This window comes from Vespula pensylvanica, chromosome 1 (assembly GCF_014466175.1).
Source record: "Vespula pensylvanica isolate Volc-1 chromosome 1, ASM1446617v1, whole genome shotgun sequence".
In the NCBI taxonomy this organism is placed as follows: domain Eukaryota; kingdom Metazoa; phylum Arthropoda; class Insecta; order Hymenoptera; family Vespidae; genus Vespula; species Vespula pensylvanica.
The window spans coordinates 12,121,655-12,147,303 of record NC_057685.1 but is presented as its reverse complement, the minus strand read 5'-3'; the positions used below and the strand labels follow the sequence as shown (position 1 = coordinate 12,147,303).

General features: G+C 32.3%; 1 protein-coding gene across 6 annotated transcripts in view; it reads left to right on the top strand.

The window, feature by feature from the left end:
• LOC122632125 (receptor-type guanylate cyclase Gyc76C-like) overlaps positions 1-25,649 on the top strand; it is a 74,098-nt gene that overhangs the window by 21,893 nt on the left and 26,556 nt on the right. For 3 of the 6 annotated variants that reach the window (XM_043818665.1, XM_043818635.1, XM_043818655.1), the window contains 2 exons: positions 17,524-18,265; positions 22,587-22,784. In XM_043818665.1, the coding sequence (XP_043674600.1) occupies positions 17,567-18,265; positions 22,587-22,784 (897 nt within the window). In that variant the 5' untranslated portion in view covers positions 17,524-17,566. Of the gene's footprint in view, positions 1-17,500; positions 18,266-22,586; positions 22,785-25,649 lie in introns of all 6 variants that reach the window. The other 3 variants (XM_043818674.1, XM_043818645.1, XM_043818676.1) reach the window with 3 other exon arrangements.

The window sequence follows — 25,649 nt, the reverse complement described above, 5'->3', positions numbered from 1 at the left end:
CATTCGTTGCTCTTAATTGTGCTTATGTATAGAGAACGCTCACATTACTGGCCTAGAAGTACCGAAATAGACGTTTACATCACGTGCATTAGAAAAACGTCACAACAGTGGTTCTCAAACGGGCCGTATCTTTCGTCAGAATGTCCGATCATTATCATAGATCCATCATTTTATAGTCTCAAGTTGTTGTGACAAACGGATCCAAAATTAAACATTCGGATATAGTAGTTTTCTTTTCCTTTTCTTTTCTCTCTCTCTCTCTCTCTCTTTCTTTCTCTCTAATTTTATGACAAGCTCAATTAATGTACAAGTCGGATTGAAAATCGTTCTCTTTTTATTACATTTTTTTTCTTAATAATTAATCGATGACCAAGATCCGTCTCTATTTATCAGAACGATTCGATACTTGAGCCATCCTCTTCGCCCTCGCCTATTTCTCGCCCCCTTCCCCTCTGTTCCTCTCCCCTAGACAGCACAACGTCATTTTCACCGCATTATATCTTTTCATTTTTCCTTTTCTTTGGATTTTTTTTTCTTTTCATTTTTTTTTCTTTCTTTTTTCCTTTGTTTTTTTCTTTTTCTCTTTTTTTTTTTTATCGGTTTTCAACTACTGTTGCTCCCGATGGCGCATAGTGTATCGTATTACATTCATCTATGTAACTTTATAACGCGGTCGACTATTTCCCAGTCCCAATCGTAAACCGCAACGTCGTGTGTCGGTAGTCGCGATCGACTCGAACACATGCTCTCGAAGTGGTCGGAAACTTGGCGGATCATTTAAATATTCTCAGGCGTGCGAGAGAAAGAGAGAAAGAGAGAAAACTTATGATTTACGCATGGTTACGTAACAAGTAACATGAATTATGGCCGAGCCAAGCAAGTGAAATTAGAAATTCTATGTGTCGGAATAAATGATCGTTATTTCTTTCACCGTCGGCGTAAAAATATTCCGTAAGCCGAGCCTTTTCCGTGATCGTAAGTTTCATTTTCCAAAGGAACGATAGCCAGGATGAATCTTTTTCTTTCTTCTTTTTTTTTCTTTTATTTATTTATTTACTTCTTTCATTTCATTTTATTTTATTTTATTTTACTTATTTTTTTTGTTTTCCTTATTCGTTTTCTCGAGGATTTTTCTGTTTCAAAACAAGAAATATAATTTTATTAAGTTTGATTTGATTCATTGACTTATTAAATTTTATCTATTTCTTATTCGATTATAGAAAATATAATATATGTTATTCGATATTATAGAGTAAAAACAAGGAGAGACATATAGTGTATCATATTTTCATCAATCAATATGAATATCATTGAAATTATTATTGTTTGCCTGAATGAAAATAGAAAACTTCGAAGACAATAAATATTTAAGATCACGAACGAAGAACTGCTAAAAATTTCAAGAAATTTTAATAACTGTCTTATTAGATCGTTTCAATATCTGATATAATCTCTCTAAATAAAATTGAATGGCCGACGTATTTCTTGAACGGTAACATCAAGGTTTAATTCTATTATATTTTAGAGTTAATGGATTATGGAAGTATAACAGAAATAATGATGAAAACATTTAGAAAGTATTATTATTCTTACCATCGGCTAACAAGTAGCTCATATCGGAATGTTTCATACAGCTTTAATAATGTTCACGGCACCTAATTATCGATCACCTGTTAAGCGCATCATCGATTTTACGTTCATTTACGTGCATCGACGAGCATAATTAATGACACTTATTAACACGCTCATATACGCCTCCTCTCAAGAGATATTTCATTCTCGATCACACGATAGATTTTCTTTGTTGAAAGAAAAGAGAGAGGGAGAGAGAGAGAGAGAGAGAGAGAGAGAGAGAGAGAGAGAGAGAGAGAGAGAGAGAGAGAGTCGCGTAAATAGAAACTACAATTTTATTCGAGAACGAAATAATCAGAAAAAAGGGAGAGAGAAAGAAAATAGTTTATCATCGATCACGATCTACGATCATTTATATTTTATTTTAACTTTTTTGACCTTTGCGCATACTCTAACGGCATGAAATTTCCGTCGTTTATCATCGAAAGGCAGAAAGTAGGAAGCACATAGGATTCATGGGAATTTGTAATTTTACGACGTAAAGTCATTCGGTATAAAATAATGATCGTGATTTATGATCGACGATAGTCCGTCCTGTCGCTTGATCTATAGTACGTACGATCTTAGAGAAATATTACGATATAACTGTACTCGCATCTTGTCGATCTCCTATCCAACGTTTATATATGTACATCGAGATAACTTCTCGAATAGTCCGAAGATCGATCGAATATCTCGGAATCGTAAGAAAATCAAAATACCTAAATACTTACGTATTTCGACATAGGTATGTGTATACATTCAAGGCATACATACATATGTGTACACCTATATATAAGTACTGTCACCTCGTTAACTAGTTGTAAATAATTTCGTAAAGTTGATTTCGATTGGCTGGTAGCCAAACGAAATCCGGAGGAAGTAAAGGAGAATGTTTATATTCAGACGTTCGGTTTATCGCAAAATCGACGCGTTCATCGAGCGAATCGGCGTATATTATCGTGGGACGTGGTCCAAAGAGATTCTGGCGCCGGCCGGCGTGAGTTAATTGAAGGGAACGAAGAAAAATGGTCCCTGTAGAGATCGGATATTCTCGTGTATATATCTATCTCTTTTTCTTTCTCTCTTTCTCTCTCTCTCTCTCTCTCTCTCTCTCTCTCTCTCTCTCTCTCTCTCTCTATAAATATATATATATATATATATACACGCACACATGGAACATCCTGTTTGACTTCGAGGGAAGCATAAACGTTGTTGAATCGGAGAACGACTTCCTCTAGGAGAGAGACACAATAGCATCGATGTCGGATGAATGAGAAAAAAAACTCCTCGTTGATTGCTTTTGTTAATCATGTTCCTTACTATATCTTAAAATCGTTTCAGGAAACAGCAAACATCCTCGTGTTTTATTTATTTATTTTAGTTTGTTTCATTTTATTTTGTTTTGTTTTTTAATAAGATATGACACGATCTTTGAAGCCTAAGAACTCTAAAAGGAAGTTGATTGTGAGCAGGTTTTTGTTATATACTTAGAAAAAAGAATAAAATGATCCATAAGATTAGGCTTGAGGCATACAAATTTATCACATTCACGAATAATTTATATTCAGAGGAAATAAAAATTCTTTAACATATATGCAAATAGAAAAAAAAATATTTTTTTATTTGAAGTAGTCTAAAGTCTTTAGAGGAAAGTCTATTGTGAGCAAGTTTTTCTTATATGATTAGAAAAAAGGAATAAATTGATCCATAAGATTAGCCTTGATGCATACAAATTTAACATATTCTCGATTAACTTATATTCAAAGGAAATTAAAATTCTTTAACGTGTATGCAAATACAAAAAATATTTTTTACATAAATAATTTCAATTTTGTGTGTGTGTGTATGTGTGTGTATGAGGAAGTTACGCAGCAAGTGTATTATACTTAAAATAGTTTCGTATAAACAGTTCTTTACAATTTTTTATTTAAAAAGAAAAGGTACAAAAGAAACGTGCATGCAATGAATAAGTACACAAGAGTTATTTTATTTTCTTTCATTGTATAATTAAGTAAACCACGCATCGAATTCATTTTATGAGCGACAACGTAATAACAAAAACGATACGATCGATTTCAAAGTTCGTATTTGCGTTTCGTGACTCACGCGAAGATGTGGTTTAGGAAATTCCGCTTGCCTTCACTAAACTCGTTACGCGTCGGTTTGACGCATTATGCATAGAACATATCGCAGGTAACAATGGCCATCGTTAATGCTCGTCGTATGATCTATCGTACCGATGTAAATCATTCAGTCGCGTTCCATTGCGTACATATTTTTTCGTTAAACGATAAATACCTTGTTCTTTTCAGATAAAATTCTATTGGAATGGGGAAAAAATATGTACGTGAGCTTCTAGAACGTTCGTTCGGGAAGTTAAAAAAGAAAAATAATTTATTCGCACGGAAACGTCGAACGAGCGTAGTAATTAAGAAAAACCAGACAGGATGTCGCGATTTATGCTTTCCCGAAGCAATAATGCGAGACTCGCACGCATATAACGCATCTACTCGATCATGCTCATCGTGTACCATACATTACAACTTCAGAAATTCTATCAGCGTGTCAACGATGTTTCCAGTTCGATCTTTGCTTCGAGAAACTATCGAATTAATAAAAAAATCTTTTACTATCGATACTTATGTGTATATACATGGATCTTTTTTTATTTCTTTCTTCTTTTTTCTTTTCGCGAAGTCGTAATCATTAATATTCGTGAAAGTAACACAAAGAAAAATATAAAACCACATAAAATGCGATAATAAAATACAATGATTCATTATATCGTTATGTAAACGACACAACTTCGTTTTTGAATTCGTAAAGTGATTAAATAAGTTAATTGAGAATATTAACAAAGATTCTATTGATTTATTACTATGTATCGAGGTGCGATAGGAAAGATCAACGCGATATTTAATGAGAATTTATAACAAAAGTTTTTGTCATCTATCTTCAATCTTATTTATTATCGTACCGAAAAATATCTTTTAACTTGAAAAAAAAAAAAAAAAAAAAATTCGTAGGCAACGTAGAAATATGCATACGTTTCTTCCTGGTATTACAAATATTTACAATATTGATATATAAATATTTACTTATGTAAACGATACACGCATACACACGCATACATTTAACTGTACAATACGTATGCATATTTTTAAATAATTCGTGAATAGTTTCGCAAGATAATATTTGACCTTTATCGTACAAGCGTAGTAATCAGAAGATGAAAGGATTTTATTGAGAATAAAATGAAAAGATATGAGTTTAAAAGATCTTTCATTATGTCTTATGCAAAGAGAATCAAATGTAACAACAAGGTAAACGTTCTCACAAATGAAAACGTGTACACGGAAAGAGGAAGACCCATAACGCACATCGAAGTTTCCTCGTCGAGATGCATCGATTCATTAGACATTCTACGCGTTAACCTACGTCCGTCTGCTGACTGCATCCTCGTAGAAACTTCCCTACCTCCTTTCCCGTCTCTCTCTCTCTCTCTCTCTCTCTCTCTCTCTCTCTCTCTCTCTCTCTCTCTCTCTCTCTCTCTCTTTCTCTCTTTGAATACGTCGGCCAACATTGAACGAATTGATAAATCGTTGGAGGATACGTGCGATTAGAAGTTCATCGGAATAATATTTTTCTCCGATAATTCTTTTTTTTTCCTTTTTTTTTTCTTTTTCCTTTTTTTTCTTTATTTCATTTCAATCTATCAACTCAAAGTTGTATAGGTATATACGATAGGTCGAGAGAATGGAAAGTGTCTTTACATCGAGATAAAATCGATTATAAATTGTGCAAGTCAATTTCTTATCGATCAAACATGATACAGGAAGCGAAATATTTATGTATCGTATTTTCTATAACTTTTCCAATTCTTTTACGTAGGAGATTTTAATGTTGCTTTTATTTGAACATTGATTTAAAGACAATGAATATTTATATATGTATATATATATGTATATATACAAGGTATCCGTTCGTAGATGTCCGAGCAAATATCTCATAACTGGTTGAAGTTACAAGAAAGTTTATTAAGAAAAATTTACAATGCTCTGAGTCAGCTACAAAGTGTATGTAAACACTCGTTTCTTTCTTTTTTCTTTTTCTTTTTTCTTTTTGTTACTTATGACCTTTCCGAGTTACGAAGGTCAACATGGGTCAATATTTTTATATTGATATCTATAATTTTTGTTTGCATATTTATATAGTAGCGATCATTTGCAATCGAAATCACATGTAATAAAAAATTGCTACTATAGGATAATCAGCATCTTAACTATTGTTCAAGGGTAATTCATACTATACAAATATATTATTTATATATCAAGCTTTTCAATTTGTACTATTAAAAAGCAACTAATTCGATACTTAATATGCTGATTATCACGTAAACGATAAATGGTAAGAATTTTTTACTAAGTATGATTTTCATTGCAAATGATAATTGATATATGAATATGCAAAAAAAATATAGGTATCCATTTAAAAAGAATTATGTCGATCTTCATAACTCGAAAAGGTCATGAGTGAAGAAACAGAATTTTTAGATGTATTTTCTAACTGACTCATAGTCGTACAAATTTCTATTATTAAACTTTCTTCTAACTTCAATCAATCGCGTGATATTTGCTTCGACATCTATGGACGCTTATTCTCTGCGTATATGTATATATATTTGAATAAATTAGTAAATAATTATAATATTAAAAATATGTACAATGGCATATAGGATATTATATAAAACTTGAAAAGAAGGCACAGATGACTTGTTAAGCGTGATTAATTAAATCAAATAAAAGAAGAATAAAACAATGTTAGTAAGAACCTTGTAAAACAATAAAGAGCCTGCGTTTATAGACATTCTATATAATGTTTAATTAGTCGGATTTATAGTCGGTACAATTAGAACGCGCGAAGGGGTTCGATCGTTAAGCCGCCTTGTGAAACGAGATATCGATCCAATACGTAAAATCTATCAGCTTTGACGACGGCGAATTGTAGAATAAAACAGAGATCGAAACGCATTAACTATTATGCCAGAGATTAATTGACTGTACTGTTAACGAGCTTATCGGGAGGGTATTACGTTCTAACAAAAGTTTCTTCGTGTGATTCATATATTGATTATGAACATAATTCAATCGATAAAGGTTTTATTTTAAATGCGTTTCCTTCGACAACTCTTAATTTTCAAACATTTACAGAACTCGTTTTTTTCCTTCGCTATTATTTTAAAAAAATGTTCAACGATTTATATATATATATATATATTTTTTTTATGCAACACGACAAACGTTACTTTTTATTAACCGTAAGAGCAAATAGATCTCTTGTTACATCCTAGTCGAATGTTCATAATTGCTTGTTTTATCAACATGAGATATCTTTAAATTATGTTTTATTTAACCTTCTATAACTTTATGTAACTTTAAAGTCACACATTGATATTATCTATATTTTTTTAAATCGATGCAAGCTGATGTACTATTTTATTATTATGTCATTCCTTCAGAATAAAAATAAATGAAGACTTATATAAAATGTAATGCAAGACTATATTAATGCATACATTGTATATACATGACTTCGAAATTATACATAAACTCTTGTTTTATAATTAACTTTATAACAAAATTATAAATTAATTGTTTTAATATATATCCAAAGATACTTTAAAATTTACATAACCATTGTTTTAAACACGAAAAGAAATTAGATTACGAAGGTTTAATAACAAATATAAAATTTTTCTTTCATTTTCAATTCTCTCACAGTGTTTTATATACAGAATAGACTATTAGGTATATTAAAATGTTCTATTCGTATTATTTCAAAAATTCTTATTTACTTCAAAGTAATTTAAGAAAGAATGAGTTCTATTATTCGTTAAACATATTATGTATGAAGGATGTTCATACCTGCTCAGATAATACGTACATATATATGTCTCTCTCTCTCTTTCTCTCTCTCTCTCTCTCTCTCTCTCTCTCTCTCTCTCTCTCTCTCTCTCTTTGTTACAAGTACGCGTGTATCGATATTCAATTACTCCCTCGTAACACGATATACCGTAGAGACGCGACATATTAGTGTCCGTATTACACGAGTCACGTGGACCGAACATAATGTTACAGAGACGCGCGTATATCACCGAGCGTTATCTCGTCACTTAAGATCTTCCAAGCTTGAGCTTGGTTTCTACGCGTCCTTCGAGATATCGTCTTTCGTTATGATATCGACTTTTCTTAACCATTCTACACTTTCTTCCTTTTCAAATCGAATCGCTCGACGACGCTTTCGCTATTAATTCGCTTCATTTCGATTTATCTCGATATTCCTAATAAAATCTATAAATTACGTTCTAATACTTGATGATGAAATTTCTTATTATAGTATTTTGAAAAAATCTCTCGAGATGAGCTGCAAAAACATGACTTAAAAATTATCGATTTCCGATAATTAATGAATTGAATTGAAGATGATTTTCGTATTAAAAATTTTGAAAAACTATCAAATCAATGACACTATCTTATAGCTTTCCCGAAGTTAGAAAACTCTTGTAGAAAATATCTCTTTGAAATTTGTATTACAATGAAAATGTTTTGTACGACAAAGTTATACGTTACACTCTCTAGCGTATCTTTGCTATATGTACATAAGCTCGTAATTATATCTTTTCTTTCGACCTTCGTCTCGTAAAAATGATGTGCAGTAACAACAGCGGCTGTGTGCAATTTCTAAATTTAGAACGGACGAGTCACAGGAAGTGATTTAAACGGGCCAAAATATAAGCGGATTTCCACGAATTTACGGAATTACAGGCCAGGCAACGGGAAGATTGTCGCATCGTAAAATTTCGTTGTTCTTTCGAAAGAGCGATGCTTTTCTTAAAATAAATTCTGACGTAGCGACATGTAACAAAATAAATAAATAGAGAGAGAGAGAGAGAGAGAGAGAGAGAGAGAGAGAAAGAGAAAGAGAGGGGAAGGAGAAAATGAAAAAAAGAGAAAGAGAGAGGCAAGCAGATGAACGTCGTCAAAAGTCCAGAAATTTTAAACATAAGATTTCAGAGAGAAGGAGAGAGAGAGAGAGAGAGAGAAAGGGATAAAGCAAACTTATCACTGTTTATCTAAACGATATGCACTGCGAATGTTAACCCTGGATTGCGTAAACGCATGTTTGACGCATGACACGAACACCGACGATTCCACTTCCTGCCATGATTCCGTCTCCTTCGATCCAACCGACGCCGTAGTTATTTTTTTCTTTCATTTCCGTCTAAATGGAATGCTTTATCGCTAATGAAAAAGGAACTAAATGATTACAGTAAGGATAAAACAGTGGAATTTTTAACCCAACTTGAGTATATATATAGAAATAAAAAGAAAAATGGAGGAAAAGAATAAGTTCAGCCTTTTAAAATCTAAGGACAAATATTTTTCTCTTTATATATTAAAAATGTATAGAGTATAAAGTATATATATATATATATATATATATATATATATATATATATATATAAAACGATTAAACATGCAAAATTAAATAAATCGAAAAGAAACGATCTGAAAAAAAAGATCTATGGCAAAGGTTAAATAAAATATAAGGATAAAATAGGAGGAAGGAAATGTACGGTTAGATTGGATAGGAGGAAATTTATTGTTTTCGTCAAAAGGAAGAATGTTTGCGAAAGAAATAAAAAGATTATAAATAGACGAACGAATTCAATGGACAGTCGTTGTTGGCTGAGGACGACCGTAAGGCGGCGGCAGGGCCGTTAAAACGCGAAAAGCGATTTCGTTACGGCCTGGCCGCGAACCGGTAACGCAGCATCGACAAATAATATGTCGTACGTATACACACACACATATATATATGTATATATATATATATATATATATATATATAATATATGCGTGTATGTACTTATATATACGAACATATGTGCGTGTGGGCCTCGACAAATAACCGCTGGCTATTCTTAGCTCTTTATCGTGTTAAATTTGCTTTGCGTATCAGTTACGCTGTCTCCTTCTCTCTCTCTCTCTCTCTCTCTCTCTCTCTCTCTCTCTCTCTCTCTCTCTCTTCTCTTTCTCGAAGATTCTCTTTTTTTCGAAGACTTATTTATATGACTCGTTTATATTCGTAGAAGAGCACCAGTTTTTTATCAATTTTATTATATTTTTTGTTTCTTTCCTTTTTTCATTTTGTCTTCCTTTCTGTTTTCTCTTTTTTTTTTTGTTGTTGTTGTAATACTGACTGAAAAATAGTAAGTATTATTAAAATGTATTTCGGAAATTGGCCGAAATTTTTCAAATATTATAATTCTCTTTCTTTCCTTTCTTTTGTGTTTTTTTTTTTCTTCTTTATTTGGTTTTGTTTATTCTTTATTTTCTTTTTGTTTTCCTCCTTTTCTTTATCTTATTTCGAAACGAATGTAAACTTGAAAGATTTTATTGCTTTTAACGCTTTTATGCTTTTTCGCGTACTCGCGATATTATCGCGAGACGAACGCCCACGTTCGGCTCGTGCGATTTCGTGCAAATATTTGTCGTTAGTACTGAGTCTCGCGCCAAACATCTTGTTTATCTCGATTGTTTTCTAGCATGTGCATATACGTATATATATGAATACGATTTATTTGCTTCGAGTGAATTCCGTCAATCCCGTCGCATCTTCGAAAGAGTTACTCTAGAAAGCAAACAAATCGTGTTAGTCCAAAAACAAGTACGAAAAGAATGTTAAAAGTATTGAATCTAATTATTTGTCTATGACATATTTTTTCCTTTTTTTTTTTCTTTTTTTTTGTAGAATTTTCTAAAATCACAGAGATGTTATCAGGAAATGTCACGACGTTGAAATAAAAAAGAGAAGAAAAGAAATACTAGAACAATGGCGTTCTTTCGCAAACATAGGCGTGGACACAACGTTTACATCACGTAGATATTATTTCCATCGGAAAGAATTAATTATGATTTCGAGTTTGCGATTCCTTTGTTGTACATCTTGTGCACCTTTACAGACAAATTCTTAAAACGATAATATCGTATTTAACTTATTAACTAAATTTCATTTTTATTTTTTCTCACATTTTCTTTCTTTATTCGGTAACCCTATCAAAGGAATAGAATCGATAAAATCGTGTATCCTATATGAATAAAAATCGATGTACTTTTCTTATTTACGTCAAAATCTAATTCCTATAATCCGAACGTACAATCATCTGACGATACGTACTTTAATTTTTGTTATAAAGTTTCTAAAGAAGGAAACTTCATTGAAATACTATGGATTCCAATAGATGTACATATGTACCGTTGCGTAAGTTTCTGACAAAAAGAAAAAAGTACAAAAAAAAAAAAAGAAATGAAAAAAGAAGTAGTAAAGAGAAGACATATTTTTTCATACGTATATACTTACAATGTATCGCATGACGTAAGCGTAAATTTATCGAGATCCAAGATACACTTCTTTCCTTCTCGCTTTGCACGTGTATGTGTGTGTGTGTATGTGCGTGTACGTGTACGTAAGTGAAGTGGAGGTATTCGCGAGCAAAGAAAAAGACTTTGCTCGGAAGTGATTCACGATAAGTATGAGCGAGAAAAAGTGTGACTTTGTTCGTCCATTCGTAACGATTTATTTTTGTCAAAACTCTTTTTTCTCAAACTCATTCGAAGAGAAAATAATAAACATATTCCCTTTTATGATAATCACAAGTAATTGTGGTTTTTATCAAACACGTTGCAAGGATCATTGACTAATAATTAACCTGTTATATGAATATGTACCTATAAGAAATATTCTTGATTTTAATTAGTACGTTTTCATCATTTTCTTCTACATTAAAAAGTGTCGATCGAAGACAATCGCCCCATTATATCATGATTACAAAATTCTAATCATCGCACACAGAGATACACAAATATGATGACTTGTTTAATTATATTCATTATGAGAATTATTGCCTAGTTATAAACCAATCATACAAGTACAAAATGTATTTGTAATTTTAATTAGCACGCTTTGATCATTTCCTTATTCATTAAGAAACATCGATAGAAGGCATTCATCTCATTGGTTGAATATTAAAAAAGTATTAACTGTATAGATGCATAAAAATAATGATTTTTTAAATCCATTAGTCATTAAAACAATAAATGTTTAAATGATAAACCAGTCATACATTTATAAATTGTATTCGCTATTTTAATTAATACGTTTGATATAATTATTCACTAAAGAAATATCGATTAAATATATTCATCTGATAACTTCAAGATTAAAAGAATTTTAATTCTCAATTATCACACACAGATATATAGAAGATATGACTTTTTCTAATTATATTCATTATAAAAATTATTACCTAGTTATAAACCAGTCATACATTTATAAAATATATTTGTAGTTTTAATTAGCACGTTTTCATGATTTCCTTATTCATTAAAAAACATTGATAGAAGACATTCATCTCATTACTTCAATATTAAACAAATATTAACTCTACACGCAGAGAGACACAGAAGTAAAGATTTTTTAAATTATAATATATTCATTAAATCTTCCATTGTCTAATAGTAAAATTTACAGTACATTTATAAAATTTATTTATGAAGTTAATTAGTACGATTTAATTACTCATTAAAAAAAAAACCCATCGAAAACATTCATTTCGTTACTTCAAGTTTTACAATATATCAATTTTATCCTCAAGTATAATTACATAATAACATAATAAGAAACACACAAAATATATTTCTAAAGATAATACATATTATATATATATATATATATATATATATATATATATTGGTTATATGTATAAATATATATATCTATAAATATAAATATATATATATATGTATATATATATATATATTGGTTCCTGTAAACGTCCTCCACGTTGATCCTACGCGTCGAATAAATCCATGTCTCGTGACTTTCACCTCCTCGTAATTAAATCGGAGTTAGAAACGAGTGAGCCGAGGAAAGTTATATCTATACTCAAGTTGGTGAATGACACCATGCATCATGGATGGAAGACGTCTTTATTGTGGCGAAGTCGTTACGGCCTAGCCCGTCGTGTCGCCTACGTAGTTCAAGCTAGTACTTACGTAACTTGCAACAGGTGTGTATGTGTGCACCTCACTATTCTCTCTCTCTCGCTCTCTCTCTCTCTCTCTCTCTCTCTCTCTCTCTCTCTCTCTCTCTCTCTTTCTTTCTCTTTCTATCTCTCTCCATGTGCGTTTGTCTCCTCAACGAGAAGCACGTGTCGTCGCACCTCTTCCAGTTCTTTTGGTTTTATAGACATTGCGAACTCGACCACGATATGTTTTATCTTTTCAAAAAAGCTTTTGATCGATCGCTGATCAATTAATGAATTTATCATCCCACGAAATCTTCAGATTCGTCGAATATTTACTTAATATTCATATTTCATTATATATTTATATCAATAATAATATAAATATTCAATTAACATTCTTAATTTTCCAACGATTGAAATTTCTCATATAGCTTACAACGAAAAATAGGCAATACGGAAATTATAAAACATGTTAAAATTTCAAGATTTCTATAAAATTCCTTGAAAAAAAAAAAAAAAGATTCGAAATTTTTTTCTTCGTGAAATATCTCGAGAACGATAAAAGTTCTCTTAAAAAAAGAATTTTAAACGAAATTTGCATCGTTTCGTTGTATCTATTAAACTGTGTAAAAGAAATTTTCGAAAAATCAATGATCTTCGAGTTATTCTTTCCTACAATTACCATTACTTCAAAAAATATTTTTTTTATTTTATATTGAAATATTTCTGAATATCTTCTTTTTGTAAATTTGATTTATGTGTTAAATTTTCTTTTTTTTTTCGATTAAATAAATCTTGCAATTATTATCAAATTTGAACTCTATTTTAGTAGTTTTCTTTAACGATGTAGTTTCAGGATGCAATGCTTAAATAAGCATATACTCGTTTAAACGTCTTCTTTCATCATTATATATAGTTTTAAAGGAAACTTCAAAGGAAAATTTGGAACAAGAGTGCAAGAAACTCTATTCCGTCCAAAGTATCATCAAAATATTTCAAAACTTGGTTTAGCCAAATATATCTACCGAATATTGACAGCAAAAGCATACTACTACTCATTTTAATGGTGCATTGCAAATGGTCGGAACACTATTGAAATCAGTTAAATCAGTTGATTTTAGATCATTAATCATTCTAAAAAAAACAACGGGTATAAATCGATCTTTAAATGCATATGGTTTATGGATATGGAAATATTTTGTGCTGACATTTTCAAATAATATAATTCTTCTAGATAAAAATATCAATTTGTATTTATACAATGTAATAATTAAATTACAATCATTAATCAATAAACAGTTTTCTTCGGTCACATTTAAAAATCTTTCCCAATATATTTGGTTTTAAAAAAGATACTTATAAACGCATTCCAACGAATTTCAAAATTCTGTAGATTTTTAATCACTTTTTTAAGAAAAGTTGGGTTTTATGCGATGTGCGTCTGCTGTCTGGCGAACGTCCTTGTTTCAAATATAAGAAATATTATTATTGTATCAATTACAAAACTGATTATCATTGTTTTCGTCACTTGCTACTTACGTAATTCCCTTTATATATATGTAAAAATATATAAAATGAGAATGCAAATACTCACTTAATGCGAATGCATAATTAAATTTAATATTAATAATATTCATGTAAATGAACTTGAAATAAATGTAAATTATTCAAGTATTACATCCAGTTTATTAAAAAAAAAAAAAAAATAAAAAACATAAAAAAACTTATAAAATGGACTTCAAATTTGTTAATAATTGGTTTATTTAATTAAAAATAAAAAAGAATGTTAATACATAGATCATTGACATTTATGAAAAAAGTGTATCTAAAGATATTTTAATATATATATTAAATCAAATTTTTTAAAAAAGTGATAATAGGACAGCTCTAACTCGAAAATCATTGATTTTTCAAAATTTTTTACGCAGTTTAATAGGCACTATGAAACGATGCAACTTTAACGTTTAATTTTTTTTTTGAAGATATTTTATGAAAAAGAAAATTCAACATTTTTTCAAAAAATGATTTCAGCCTTTAAAATTATGGTATGAACAAAAAATAGGGTTGTATTATGAACGATATACTTTTACCCAAAGTTTTAAAATTCTTTGGACTTCCGAATTATTAGATACATTTTAATTTATTAATTATTAATAATAATTTTTTACGATATTACTATGATAACTATTAACGATATTTATACGATAAATATGAAAATAAATTACAAAGAATGAAGTATTATATATCTAAAGTAATATAATTTTTAATAAATGTTACATGAAATATTTTGGATATTAGTCATTAACAAAAGAGATGAATTCGTAAAGAGAAATGAAATATTTTACAATTCGAACTATCCGAAGAATTTTTCTTTGATGTTAAACGTCTTAAGAATTTTTTTCTATATTTATCCATAACGATTCATCCAGCAAAATTGCAACTGAAAGATTCATCGACGAATTCAACTTCTTCTTCTCATCTATAACAATAGAAACCAGTTACGAGATGCCTTTTATAGAGCAATAAACGGCGCATAAATTACGATAAAAGAGTTCTTCCAGTTTTTCAAAGGAGTCCAACAACAACGACGGATCAACAGCATCTTTTCGCATCGGCGTGGAGGGACAAAACTTTCACGTCCTTATACGCAACCGACATCCTGTCCGCCATAACGACCTAGCTCGGGAAAATGTCAACGAAAATGTCGATGTTAGAAAGGCTAATCTCTCTCTCTCTCTCTCTCTCTCTCTCTCTCTCTCTCTCTCTCTCTGTGTTTTTCTTTTATTCTTTCATTCTTTTAAATCTCTCAGAAGAAAGATAAAAAAAGGATAACACGAGATAAGAATCCTAACATCTCAAAAATAATCCCACATGTTAAAAATAAACTACTTTAAGAAAATTAAATCGGTATTTCTATTAAAAATTTCCACTAATTAGATTCTTGAATGTTTCTTTGTTACACGTTCGTTAGCATTGTCGTTATCGATCTAATATGACTTTCAACAAAATCTACAATCGCGTCATACGTAATTTTAAATGGCGAGACTGCAATTTATAATTTGCGATTCTAATCAATAGATCGGGTCAATTAGAATCAACAAAATGATGAAGGTTAAAAAAAAAGTGAACAAATCAATTGTAAGAAGAGAAATAAAATCGAAATGTAACGAGCACTCTTTCTCGTTTTCTTTTCTATTTTTTCTTCTTTTTTTTTTGTTTTTCTGTTTTTATTTCTTTACTCGAAGCGTTCTCCTGGAGTCGCAATTTGCAAGAATTTACGAGAAAATTCGTGACACGTAAAATTTACGAGCCGAACGTATCACGATTTATTGGACTGCGTGAAGGTAACGTAAAAATACGTTCTCATATTTTTGTATTTCAATGTTATTATTACGATATTATGTTTTAGAAAGAGTGAGAAAGAGAGAGAAAGAGAGAGAGAGAGAGAGAAGAATTGTTAGTAACTTTTTAACCTAGGAAAAGAAGTTCACAAAAAATACACTTTTCTTTTTCGTGATAGAAATGAACCTGTTTTATTTCTTATTAAGAAAATTTTCATCATAACTCTAATTATACTTTTCGATTTTCATTAATTTATCTAAACATTCTTATCTTCATACGTATAATTTTATTTTTCATTGAAATTAATTTCATATATATTATACGTTAACCGATCAAAAATGTTCTCTGTTAACACGTTAATAAAGACAGATGGCATACAAAATGATGATTCACGTAAATGAACGTGGCCTCGTGACAAGTATACTACTCTAACAGGAACATACGAGTTATTTTATACATGAGATTATAACGTTTTTACATATAGAAAGATAGATACAGAGAGTGAGTGAGAGAGAGAGATAGTAGTATATTGCGTTAACGAAAGGCACGTAGATCCTGAAAAATTACTGCGATGTTGAATTCCTTATGAATTCTTTTTATTTTTTGTACACGACCGATCGCGAACGACACGTCTGCGATTACGAAGGCGATATAAAAGCATGACGGAAAGGATAAAAACGATGGAGGTCTTTTTTCTTGGATATTAATAGCTCCATTGGAGTTCCTCGTGCCTTTTAACGATGAATTATTAATGCAATTATGAGAATCGTTGGATATACGTCATAGAACGAGGATCGGATCGATCTTTGATTAATTGCATTCAATGTTCTCGCCTTACGTATGTGTATATATAATATATATTTGTAAATGGCATATGAACGTAAAAAAGAAAAAAATATTTCAGTATAGTCCTTATTTATTGGGATTATGGAAATTATTAATTTTTCGGTTTGATTTAGAACCAAATTTTGTTGATTTTATCCATATTAGATCTCGTTTATTAAACCAGACAACTGTTTAATAATCAATATAATTTATTCTTTCGTATATGTCTACACGGTGAAATATTTAAATATTAACACTGAAGGATCCTTGTAGATCTTGTAGATATTATAGATATTACGAATAAGAATAATTTATAAGAAACATATCACTGACGAAAATTTCTTAAAAACTTCACCTAATAGATATTACTTCAAAAAATCGAATTGAAATAAAAATCTATTAGAATCAACGCGTCATATATAATAATAACACTATTCGACACAACTTTGCGAAATCGTGATAAATTTTATCGATGAATTAATACCATTGATAAATTCAAAATTCGTATAAAATGAATCATTTCTGTTCATTCATATAACGGGGGAAAAAAAGATGTTAGGTCTTATTATCCAATAAATTAATATGTGTCCTGCATAGATGATAAAAAGGTCAGAGGAGATATTTGAGGAGCGGGTCGATTTTTCTTTTGGCAGGTGAGCGGGAGGGAGGCGCTGCTGACCGGTGGCGGCGGCGGCCATGCGCCCTGGCCCGCTAATACAGCCGAGCCGCCGCAGGCCTCCCCGTCGCCAGCATCAGGTGCCCCATCGGCTGCACCGAATCTCCCAACATCAACAACAACACCGACATCAACGTCATCGACAACATCCTCGATCTTGTTCATGTCACCAGGACGAACAGCAGCAACAACAACAACAACAACAACAACAACAACAGCAACAACAGCAACAACAACAGCAACAGCAGCAGCAGCAAGAAGAGCAACATCATCCTCATCATTATCATCATCATTATCATTATTATTATTATCATCGTAATCATCATCGTCAACAGGAACGTCAACGTGCAGGTGGACGAAGAAGAGATTTCCAAAGAGGACATTTATTATCTTCGAGAAAAAGTCTTTTCGTTCTTCTGTTGTTGGCAAGCAGCCCTTTGGTCCTTGGCTTGGCCGAACCATCGTCTACACTCGAATGGCAAAGAAGGACAAGTTATACTTCCTACTCCCCTTCTTCCTCACAATCCGACGGATCCTCGAAGCAGGCCTTCGATAGGAATGCCATCGATAGAAACATCATTAGCTCTGCCTCCCAAACGAAAATGCCGCTGAACAAGTCACATAATCTAACGATCGGATACCTCACAGCTATCAAGGGTGGCCTCAAGGATCGACAGGGACTCGCCATTTCTGGTGCTTTGTCTATGGCACTCGACGAGGTAACTTTGTTTCTTTTCTTTCTATTTTGACTGAATTATTTTAGAAATTTATCCAGTTGATCAATTGTTTTTCTTTCTTTTCTCTTCTCTTCTCTTCTCTTTTCTTTCTTTTTTTTTTTTTTTTTATTTCATCGTTTTATTTCCAATGAATTTGTTGAGGGACTTTTCACACAAATCGCATACGATATTTGAAACATTTAATCTCCTATTAACCCTTATCACATGTTTTATTATTTTTGTTGTTGGTATTTTGTTATCAATTTTTTTTTAACTTTTTTCTTCTTTTTTAAAGAAATTTAATGACGAACTATATTATAAATATTAATACGTTGTAATCTCGGTTACAAGTATTTAAGATTTAGTAAGAGATTAGAATAATCTCTATCTAAAATTGAGTAGTTATATAAAATAACTCATAAATAACGTATAAATGTGAAACAAGTATATGAATCGAATTTGCCAAAAAGATCGAAGCAAACTCTCTTTCTTTTCGATATATCGGACCGGTCAAATGTTCTTTTCGATCGTTCGAAAGAGCAGCACGTAGTACCGATGTGTGGTGGGCTCGACGGTGGGCTCCAGGAGGTTCGATAATTCATTCGAGGAGATCGGTGCATTCGCGGTGACCGTGAGATCGTTTTCGCCGTCTCGTTCGCCGAATCAGAGTGGGAAGAGGAGAAAGGTAGTAATACTCTCTCTCTCTCACACACACACGCACACACACACACACGCACACACTCTGTCTTTCTTCTTCTTCTGAAAGGAACAGCAGCAACAGCAGGAGTAAAGTAACTCGACCGATTCCACATCTTTCTCTCTCTTTTTCTTACTTTCTTCTTTTAGTTTCTCTTCGCGAAAGAAAAGAAAGAAGGAGAGAGAGAGAGAGAGAGAGAGAGAGAGAGAGAGAGAAAAGAGAGAGAAAAGAGAGAGAGAGACTCCTTCGTCGCTTGGGTTTAAAAATACAAGACTGGCATTATTTGCCGGTCCGCCCACGCGAGCACCAACGAAACTGCACTCACGGCCAACCGTGAGAAGAATTCGTTCGCGATCGAGAACGCCTCTTCCTTCTTTTTCCTTCGTCTTTTTTTTCTTTTTCCTTTTTTTCTTCCTTCTTTCGTTCTCCCCCTCCTCCCACTCGTTTTATCCCAAACTCGACTCCGAGAAGATCTCTTTGCAAGCTGCGGTATGCATCCGTTTGTCTTTCCTCTTTCTCTCTTTTTCCTTCTTATTCATGTGATACATGATTGTGAGTATGTATCTCTATGTGTGTATGTTTGTATGCACGTAAAAAGGAGACAGAGAAAGAGAGAGAGAGAGAAACAGAAGGAGAAGTTACGAGCTGGGAATGCCCGAAATGAACCGATCGTATCGCGGTCCGAGCTGTAGCCACCACCCTGGCGCGAAAATAAAACGCCGTTATGTCAAAGATTAATCGGCCATCCGCCAGTAATTACCAGCCGCGAACCGTATCCACCCCATTTCGCGGCTCGAGATCATCGCGGTGTATTCGACTATCGATTTTTCTTATTAATTTCAAAGAGCTCGATCTCGTTCGTTCGTTCTTTCGTTCTTTCGCACCTTGGCCTTTCTTTCTCTCCCTTCGTGTCGAGAGAAACATCTTATCTACGGTTCTTTCCTTTTTGTTTTTGGTTTTTTTTTCCGTTTTCTGTACTTCATTTTGTTTCTCTCTCTTTTTCCTTCCCTTGCTTCGATCTCAATTCGAAATTCGTGAGATCCTCGAAAATTCGTGAATTTCATTTAAAAATTTGCCTCGAACTCAACCTGAAATCCGTGAGATCTTGAAATTCGAGAATTTCGATTAAAAGAGGAAGAAAAAAGAATTAATTGCAATATTTTCTGTGTTAAGTTATTAATTAATTGGAAAAGTACGTGAGAAAGAGAAAAGTAGGACGAACGATTATTATCCATTCTTGTTAACTTTTAAATGCACGTAGTTTGCAAATGTTTAATATAATTTAATCAACGTTTAGTACAATTTAATATACATTATAACATATGTAAAACTATATAGTTCTCGATTAAATTCTTGTAAAAAAGAATTTCTAAAAAAATTAAATTATCGAGATAATTCAAATCATATAATACACTTCGTATAGATATATTTTAGAAAATAATAGAAACTTTATTCGAGCAAAATCAATTCCTACGATCGCAAAATAATTAATACGATCATTCTCGATCTTTCGTAAATACTCTTCGTTGAATATTTATATTAAACCGTTATATAACCATCTTCGATTATCGTCGATCCGGAAGGAAAAATTTCGCTGACACATAAATGTCGACAATTGAAAACTTTAAAAAGAATGACTCGGAGTTCTTCGGAGTTCGCAGGAAAGGCGCGCAGGAAAGGCGCGCAGGAAACGACTCGCGGCCGTTTATTTATACACCTCGATATGTCACGCAAGAGTAAGCATCGCGATCGCAATGTCGACTCCTGGCGTTGCTGCCGTAAGCAGAACGACACTTACTTGGGCGACTTATAACGCGGCCTTTATCCGTCATATACCTACCATATCGTAATAAGCGTTCTCGTGGTTGGTGGTCGCGAGAACGCGTTTCTACCAGCGTGCAGGTGCACCTTGTACGGTTTATCCTCGTCATTGCGTCGAGTGAATGAAAAAAAGTGCGGAATTTACCGCGTAAACTGGAGCATACGTGGGAGATAGAGTGAGATCGGTAAATGGAACGTATCGATCCAAGAGAGAGCAGTCACGTGCGTAAAATCGATGATAAAGATCGTGAGATCGTTCGAGGCGTCATTTGTCAATTGATCGACATTAGAAATGGAAGGAAAGAAATCGTTGGAGCGATCGTTCGTATTTTTATATTATTTTTTTCTATCGGCTTATTTATTTTTTTTCTTCTTTTTTTTTTGAGAGAGCAGGGGAAGGGTTTCTTTTTTTTATGATTTAGCAGAATAGAATGAATATGTTGTAAAATAGCTTTCATCGTCCTTGAAATTCGACATTTCGTTTCGCGTTACCTTTCAAAACTGGACGCCCTTCGTCCATTCGAAAAGTAACCGATTGATAAAATTGCATATGTCCTTCTACATGTATACTTTCTTTCCATTCCTTATATGTAGCGTTAAAATTATTCATTGCATCCGGAAAGAGTAATAATTAAATACTTTCAGAAATCCGCGAATGAAATCATTCAGATCGAGGATCGGAGAAAATATGTAGCTCCATTTTAATGCGTTATTTATCGATCGATGTACATTTAATCGCAAAGAAAGAATGTATTTTTCAAAAATTATATAAAAAGTTTCACGTGATATTAAATTTGATAAATTTATGATAGCAAGTTCGAAAAAAAAAAGATAAATACATAATTTCATTGATAACATAAGATAAATAAAACAAAATGCATTATTCTTTCTCTTTCGTCTTACAATACATATACATGTATTTAATTACTAAACAATAAATTATAGCCAAAGCTTGTCTTTTCCCAAGGATATTTTAACATTAATATTTAATAAGGAACACGTTAAAACATTCCAATAAAAAATGAAAAATCTTTAGTAATCCTTGTTCGAGAAACAAACAACAAATAACGTAGTACGGTTCGCTGAATTTTTTGGCGGTGTTCCCGAAACTCGTGTCACGAGTATAAATTCGTTGCAACGAGGGTGCAACTCGCAATATCTCGTTCTTTCTCCTTTTTTTTCTCTCTTTCTCTCGCTCTTCTTTATTCGCGTAGGAGGCATGCGAGAACGCAAAGTAGCTACTCGCATAATGGCTTCTGTGCACCGTTCAAAGGTAAACTCACGAATCCGCGGAAGGAGACACGAAAGAAAGAAAGAAAGAAAAAAAGAAAGAGAAAGAGAGAGAAGGAGAAGGAAGAGGAGGAGGGTAGTCTAGAAGGATTTATTGCACGTGCGAACTTTTCAACGGTACCGACGGTTATAATTTCAACTCGCATTGGCAAGCATGTAAATTGGCACGCCGGCGTAGTGACTACTTGGAAAAGTATTGTTTGCTGGAATTCAGATTTGCATAATAACCAAGCGAGTGATATTTATACGGGAGCCGGATATACCGAGTGCTGAAATTGTATACAAGAAATAGAGAAAGAGAAGAGAGGAAGAGAGGGAGGACGAAAGGAAGAGAGAAGGAAAGAAAGAAAATAAGAGAATATCGTTATGGAAAACATTTTTAACATTTTCTTCGATCCAAACGTCTCGCGAATTGTTTCCAATTATTTAACAGATCGAAAAGATCGATACTTCGTTCTTTTGGAACGATTCTAAAGTATCCATTACAATCTCTAAATATCCGCATATTTTTTCCAGATCAACAACGACCCTAACATCTTGCCAAACGTTAGACTGAAGATGCGTTGGAGCGATACAAGGGGAGAGACCGTGGAAGCTACGAAAGCGATGATCGACATGATCTGCGAGGGGGTCGCGGCCTTCTTCGGACCCGAAGGCTCTTGCTACGTCGAGGCCATAGTCGCTCAGTCACGAAATATACCTATGATCAGCTACGTAAGTATTTATTATGATTCATTTAAAAAAAAAAAGAAAAAAAACGGAAAAGAAAAAATGAATAAGTAGATAATAAAAGAAACTCACTTTAATAGATTAATCTTCGAATATTTCCATGAAAGTGTCCGTAAAAAAGAACATAGGCAAACACAATACACATAGACGAACGTATACACACACGTATGCACATCAAGTTCAGACTAGTTATTAATCATCGTACATTTACGTGAACATTTTTCATAAAAGAGACAACTCAGCAAAATATCGACGAGCCGAAATTAAAAAATAACACACATTAATCTTAATGTCTTTATAAACATTTCCGTAAAAAGAAATAAAAAATACAAAAATAAAAGAAATAAAATAAAAAAATAAAACGAAACAAAACCCTAATGAAATATTAAATAAGCCGGTATTTGAATATAAACATCATCATAAAATTCCTCTTTCGCGAATATTTTTATACGAAAGAGAGAACGTAAAAGCTTCTAATCACGCGAATGAAGGATGCAGGATCGTCGAAAAAGGATCGCAGACAGGAGGATTAATTTGGTGGGAGCGTGAGAAAGTACGTGGATTCTCTCGCTCGCTCGAAAGCTGTCGTGCCGTGTCTTGTCAAAGACGAACTAGACGAGGGTATTCTTCGACAAACTGAACACCCGCGGCGCGACGATATAATTACGGGTTATGTTTACCCTCTCGCGTGCAAACGTGTGCTCACATCCACGTGTTCCGATGCATCCTTTTACCTGTAATATATATCACATATATATCCATGCACACACACACACACACACACACACACACATACATATATATATATTCATATATAAATAGATACTATATATACACACATATATATTAGATCTATCGAAAAATTTTATTCATTCTTTTTAAGTAGAAGGAAATAATATATTTATATAACTGATGCATCCAATGCATCCTTTTACCTGCAATATATATGTATTACATATACATGCATACGTATAAAACATATTAGATCTACCGAAAAGTTTCGTTCATTTTTTGTTTCCTTTTTTTTTCAAATAAAAAGAAATAATAAATTGATATAATTGCTTTTTAATATTTGATTAACAATATCATTTTGATTAATATCAACTACTTTTTTTATATTGATGAAAGTTCTTAAACTTGTAAACTTCGACGATGAAATGACTTACGTTCTTTTATAAATAACTGTGTCCTAAGCAGACATAAAACTTTTCCTTTGATTTAATATGGGTCATGTAATATATACGTATCATATGTACGTATACGTATTTATATTTGCGTAGATCGTTAAGAACTTAGAGTATTGTACGAAACGGACGCAAAGCGATTAGATAAGCGTCTATCTATTAGATTTTTCTCATTCTTTCTACTAAATCTCGTAATGTGCATTTAATCGAGCCGTCACTCTTGATTACGTGAAATCTGTTTCTTTTATATACGCGCGCACACTTCTCTTTCTCTCTCTCTTTTTCTACGCACGTGTGTGTATGTGTATGCTCGTGCGTGTATTCTTAAGTAGGTAATATAATAAAATTCGACGGAAAAATCGATCGTGATATTCGAGATAAAATCGATTTAATTCGAAGGCGGTCGAAGACCGGACTGGAATGGTAAACGTTTTATTATCGCATCCGATCTTTATCGATAATTTTATCGACGATCGATCGGCACGCACAAGGTCGTTGAACTTCGAAATATGCAAAGCTCGCGCGATTAGCTTCGATAACCGCGATAAACGCGACGGGCGAACCCTGCCAGCTTGTATGTACTTGACGACATTCCAGTAATACCGATCTTATGGCTCGAATTAGTTACTAATACGTACGAAATGCACGCACACATACGTACACGTTGTCTATTTTTTATTTCGACGTGTGATTATATCTTTGACGTCGCCATTCTTTTTCACTTTTTTCTATTTTCTTTTTCTTCTTTGTTGTTTTTTTTTTTTTTGTACGATCTGTTCGTTTGATCTTTTTACTTAGGCGATTAAAATTAAGGTGACTATTTTAAATTTTATTTGTTATTTGTAATTCATTAATATTGAAAAATATTTCGACAAATGTATAGTGTAAATCGTCGCATACCAATGTTATTTCTATACATTCGTTTCTTCTATACTGTTGGTTTTTTTTTGTTTTGTTTACCGTGTCAGTCATTGCTTAAGGTTATAATAGAATGAATTTCAATGATAGACCTTTTAGCTTTAACTTTGCGTTTAACCTTTAGCGTTTCCTAACGTAATTTTGTTTACATCAAGTAACGCGTAATTGTATTCATTTAGATTCGATTCATTGATGGTATTATTATTTTGATTCATAACGCGTAATCATATTTATTTTGTTTTTGTTCAATTCAATTCAAATCAAGACTGGATTTAATCGGATAAGAATTCAATAATTAGAATCTTCTCAATCTATCCCATATTTGGATTAAAATCTATTGTTTTTCACTTTCGTTTAAGATTATGAAGATCATAATATATATAGAAAAAAAAAAAATCTACAACGTTTAAAAAAAAGATTTATGTATATATATAATGTTAAATGAATCAAGCGTACATCGATTTGAAAAACATAATCGAATAATTTCAATGCTTATGTAAATTTTAAATGATCGTGTCTGATCATGCTGCTTATGATCAATACTTTTAACATTTATTCCAAACGTGTCATTAAGACTTATTTCAAAGGAAAAATAAACGAAACAGTTCTTTTTTAATTAAGATATATTTCATTAGGATTACTAAATATGGTAAAACAGGAATATACGCGAAAATATTTTTCAATATTTTTTACAAGGACGACGTTCGCGCTCGATCAAGCATCGAGAAATCGAATGTTGTCTCGTTGC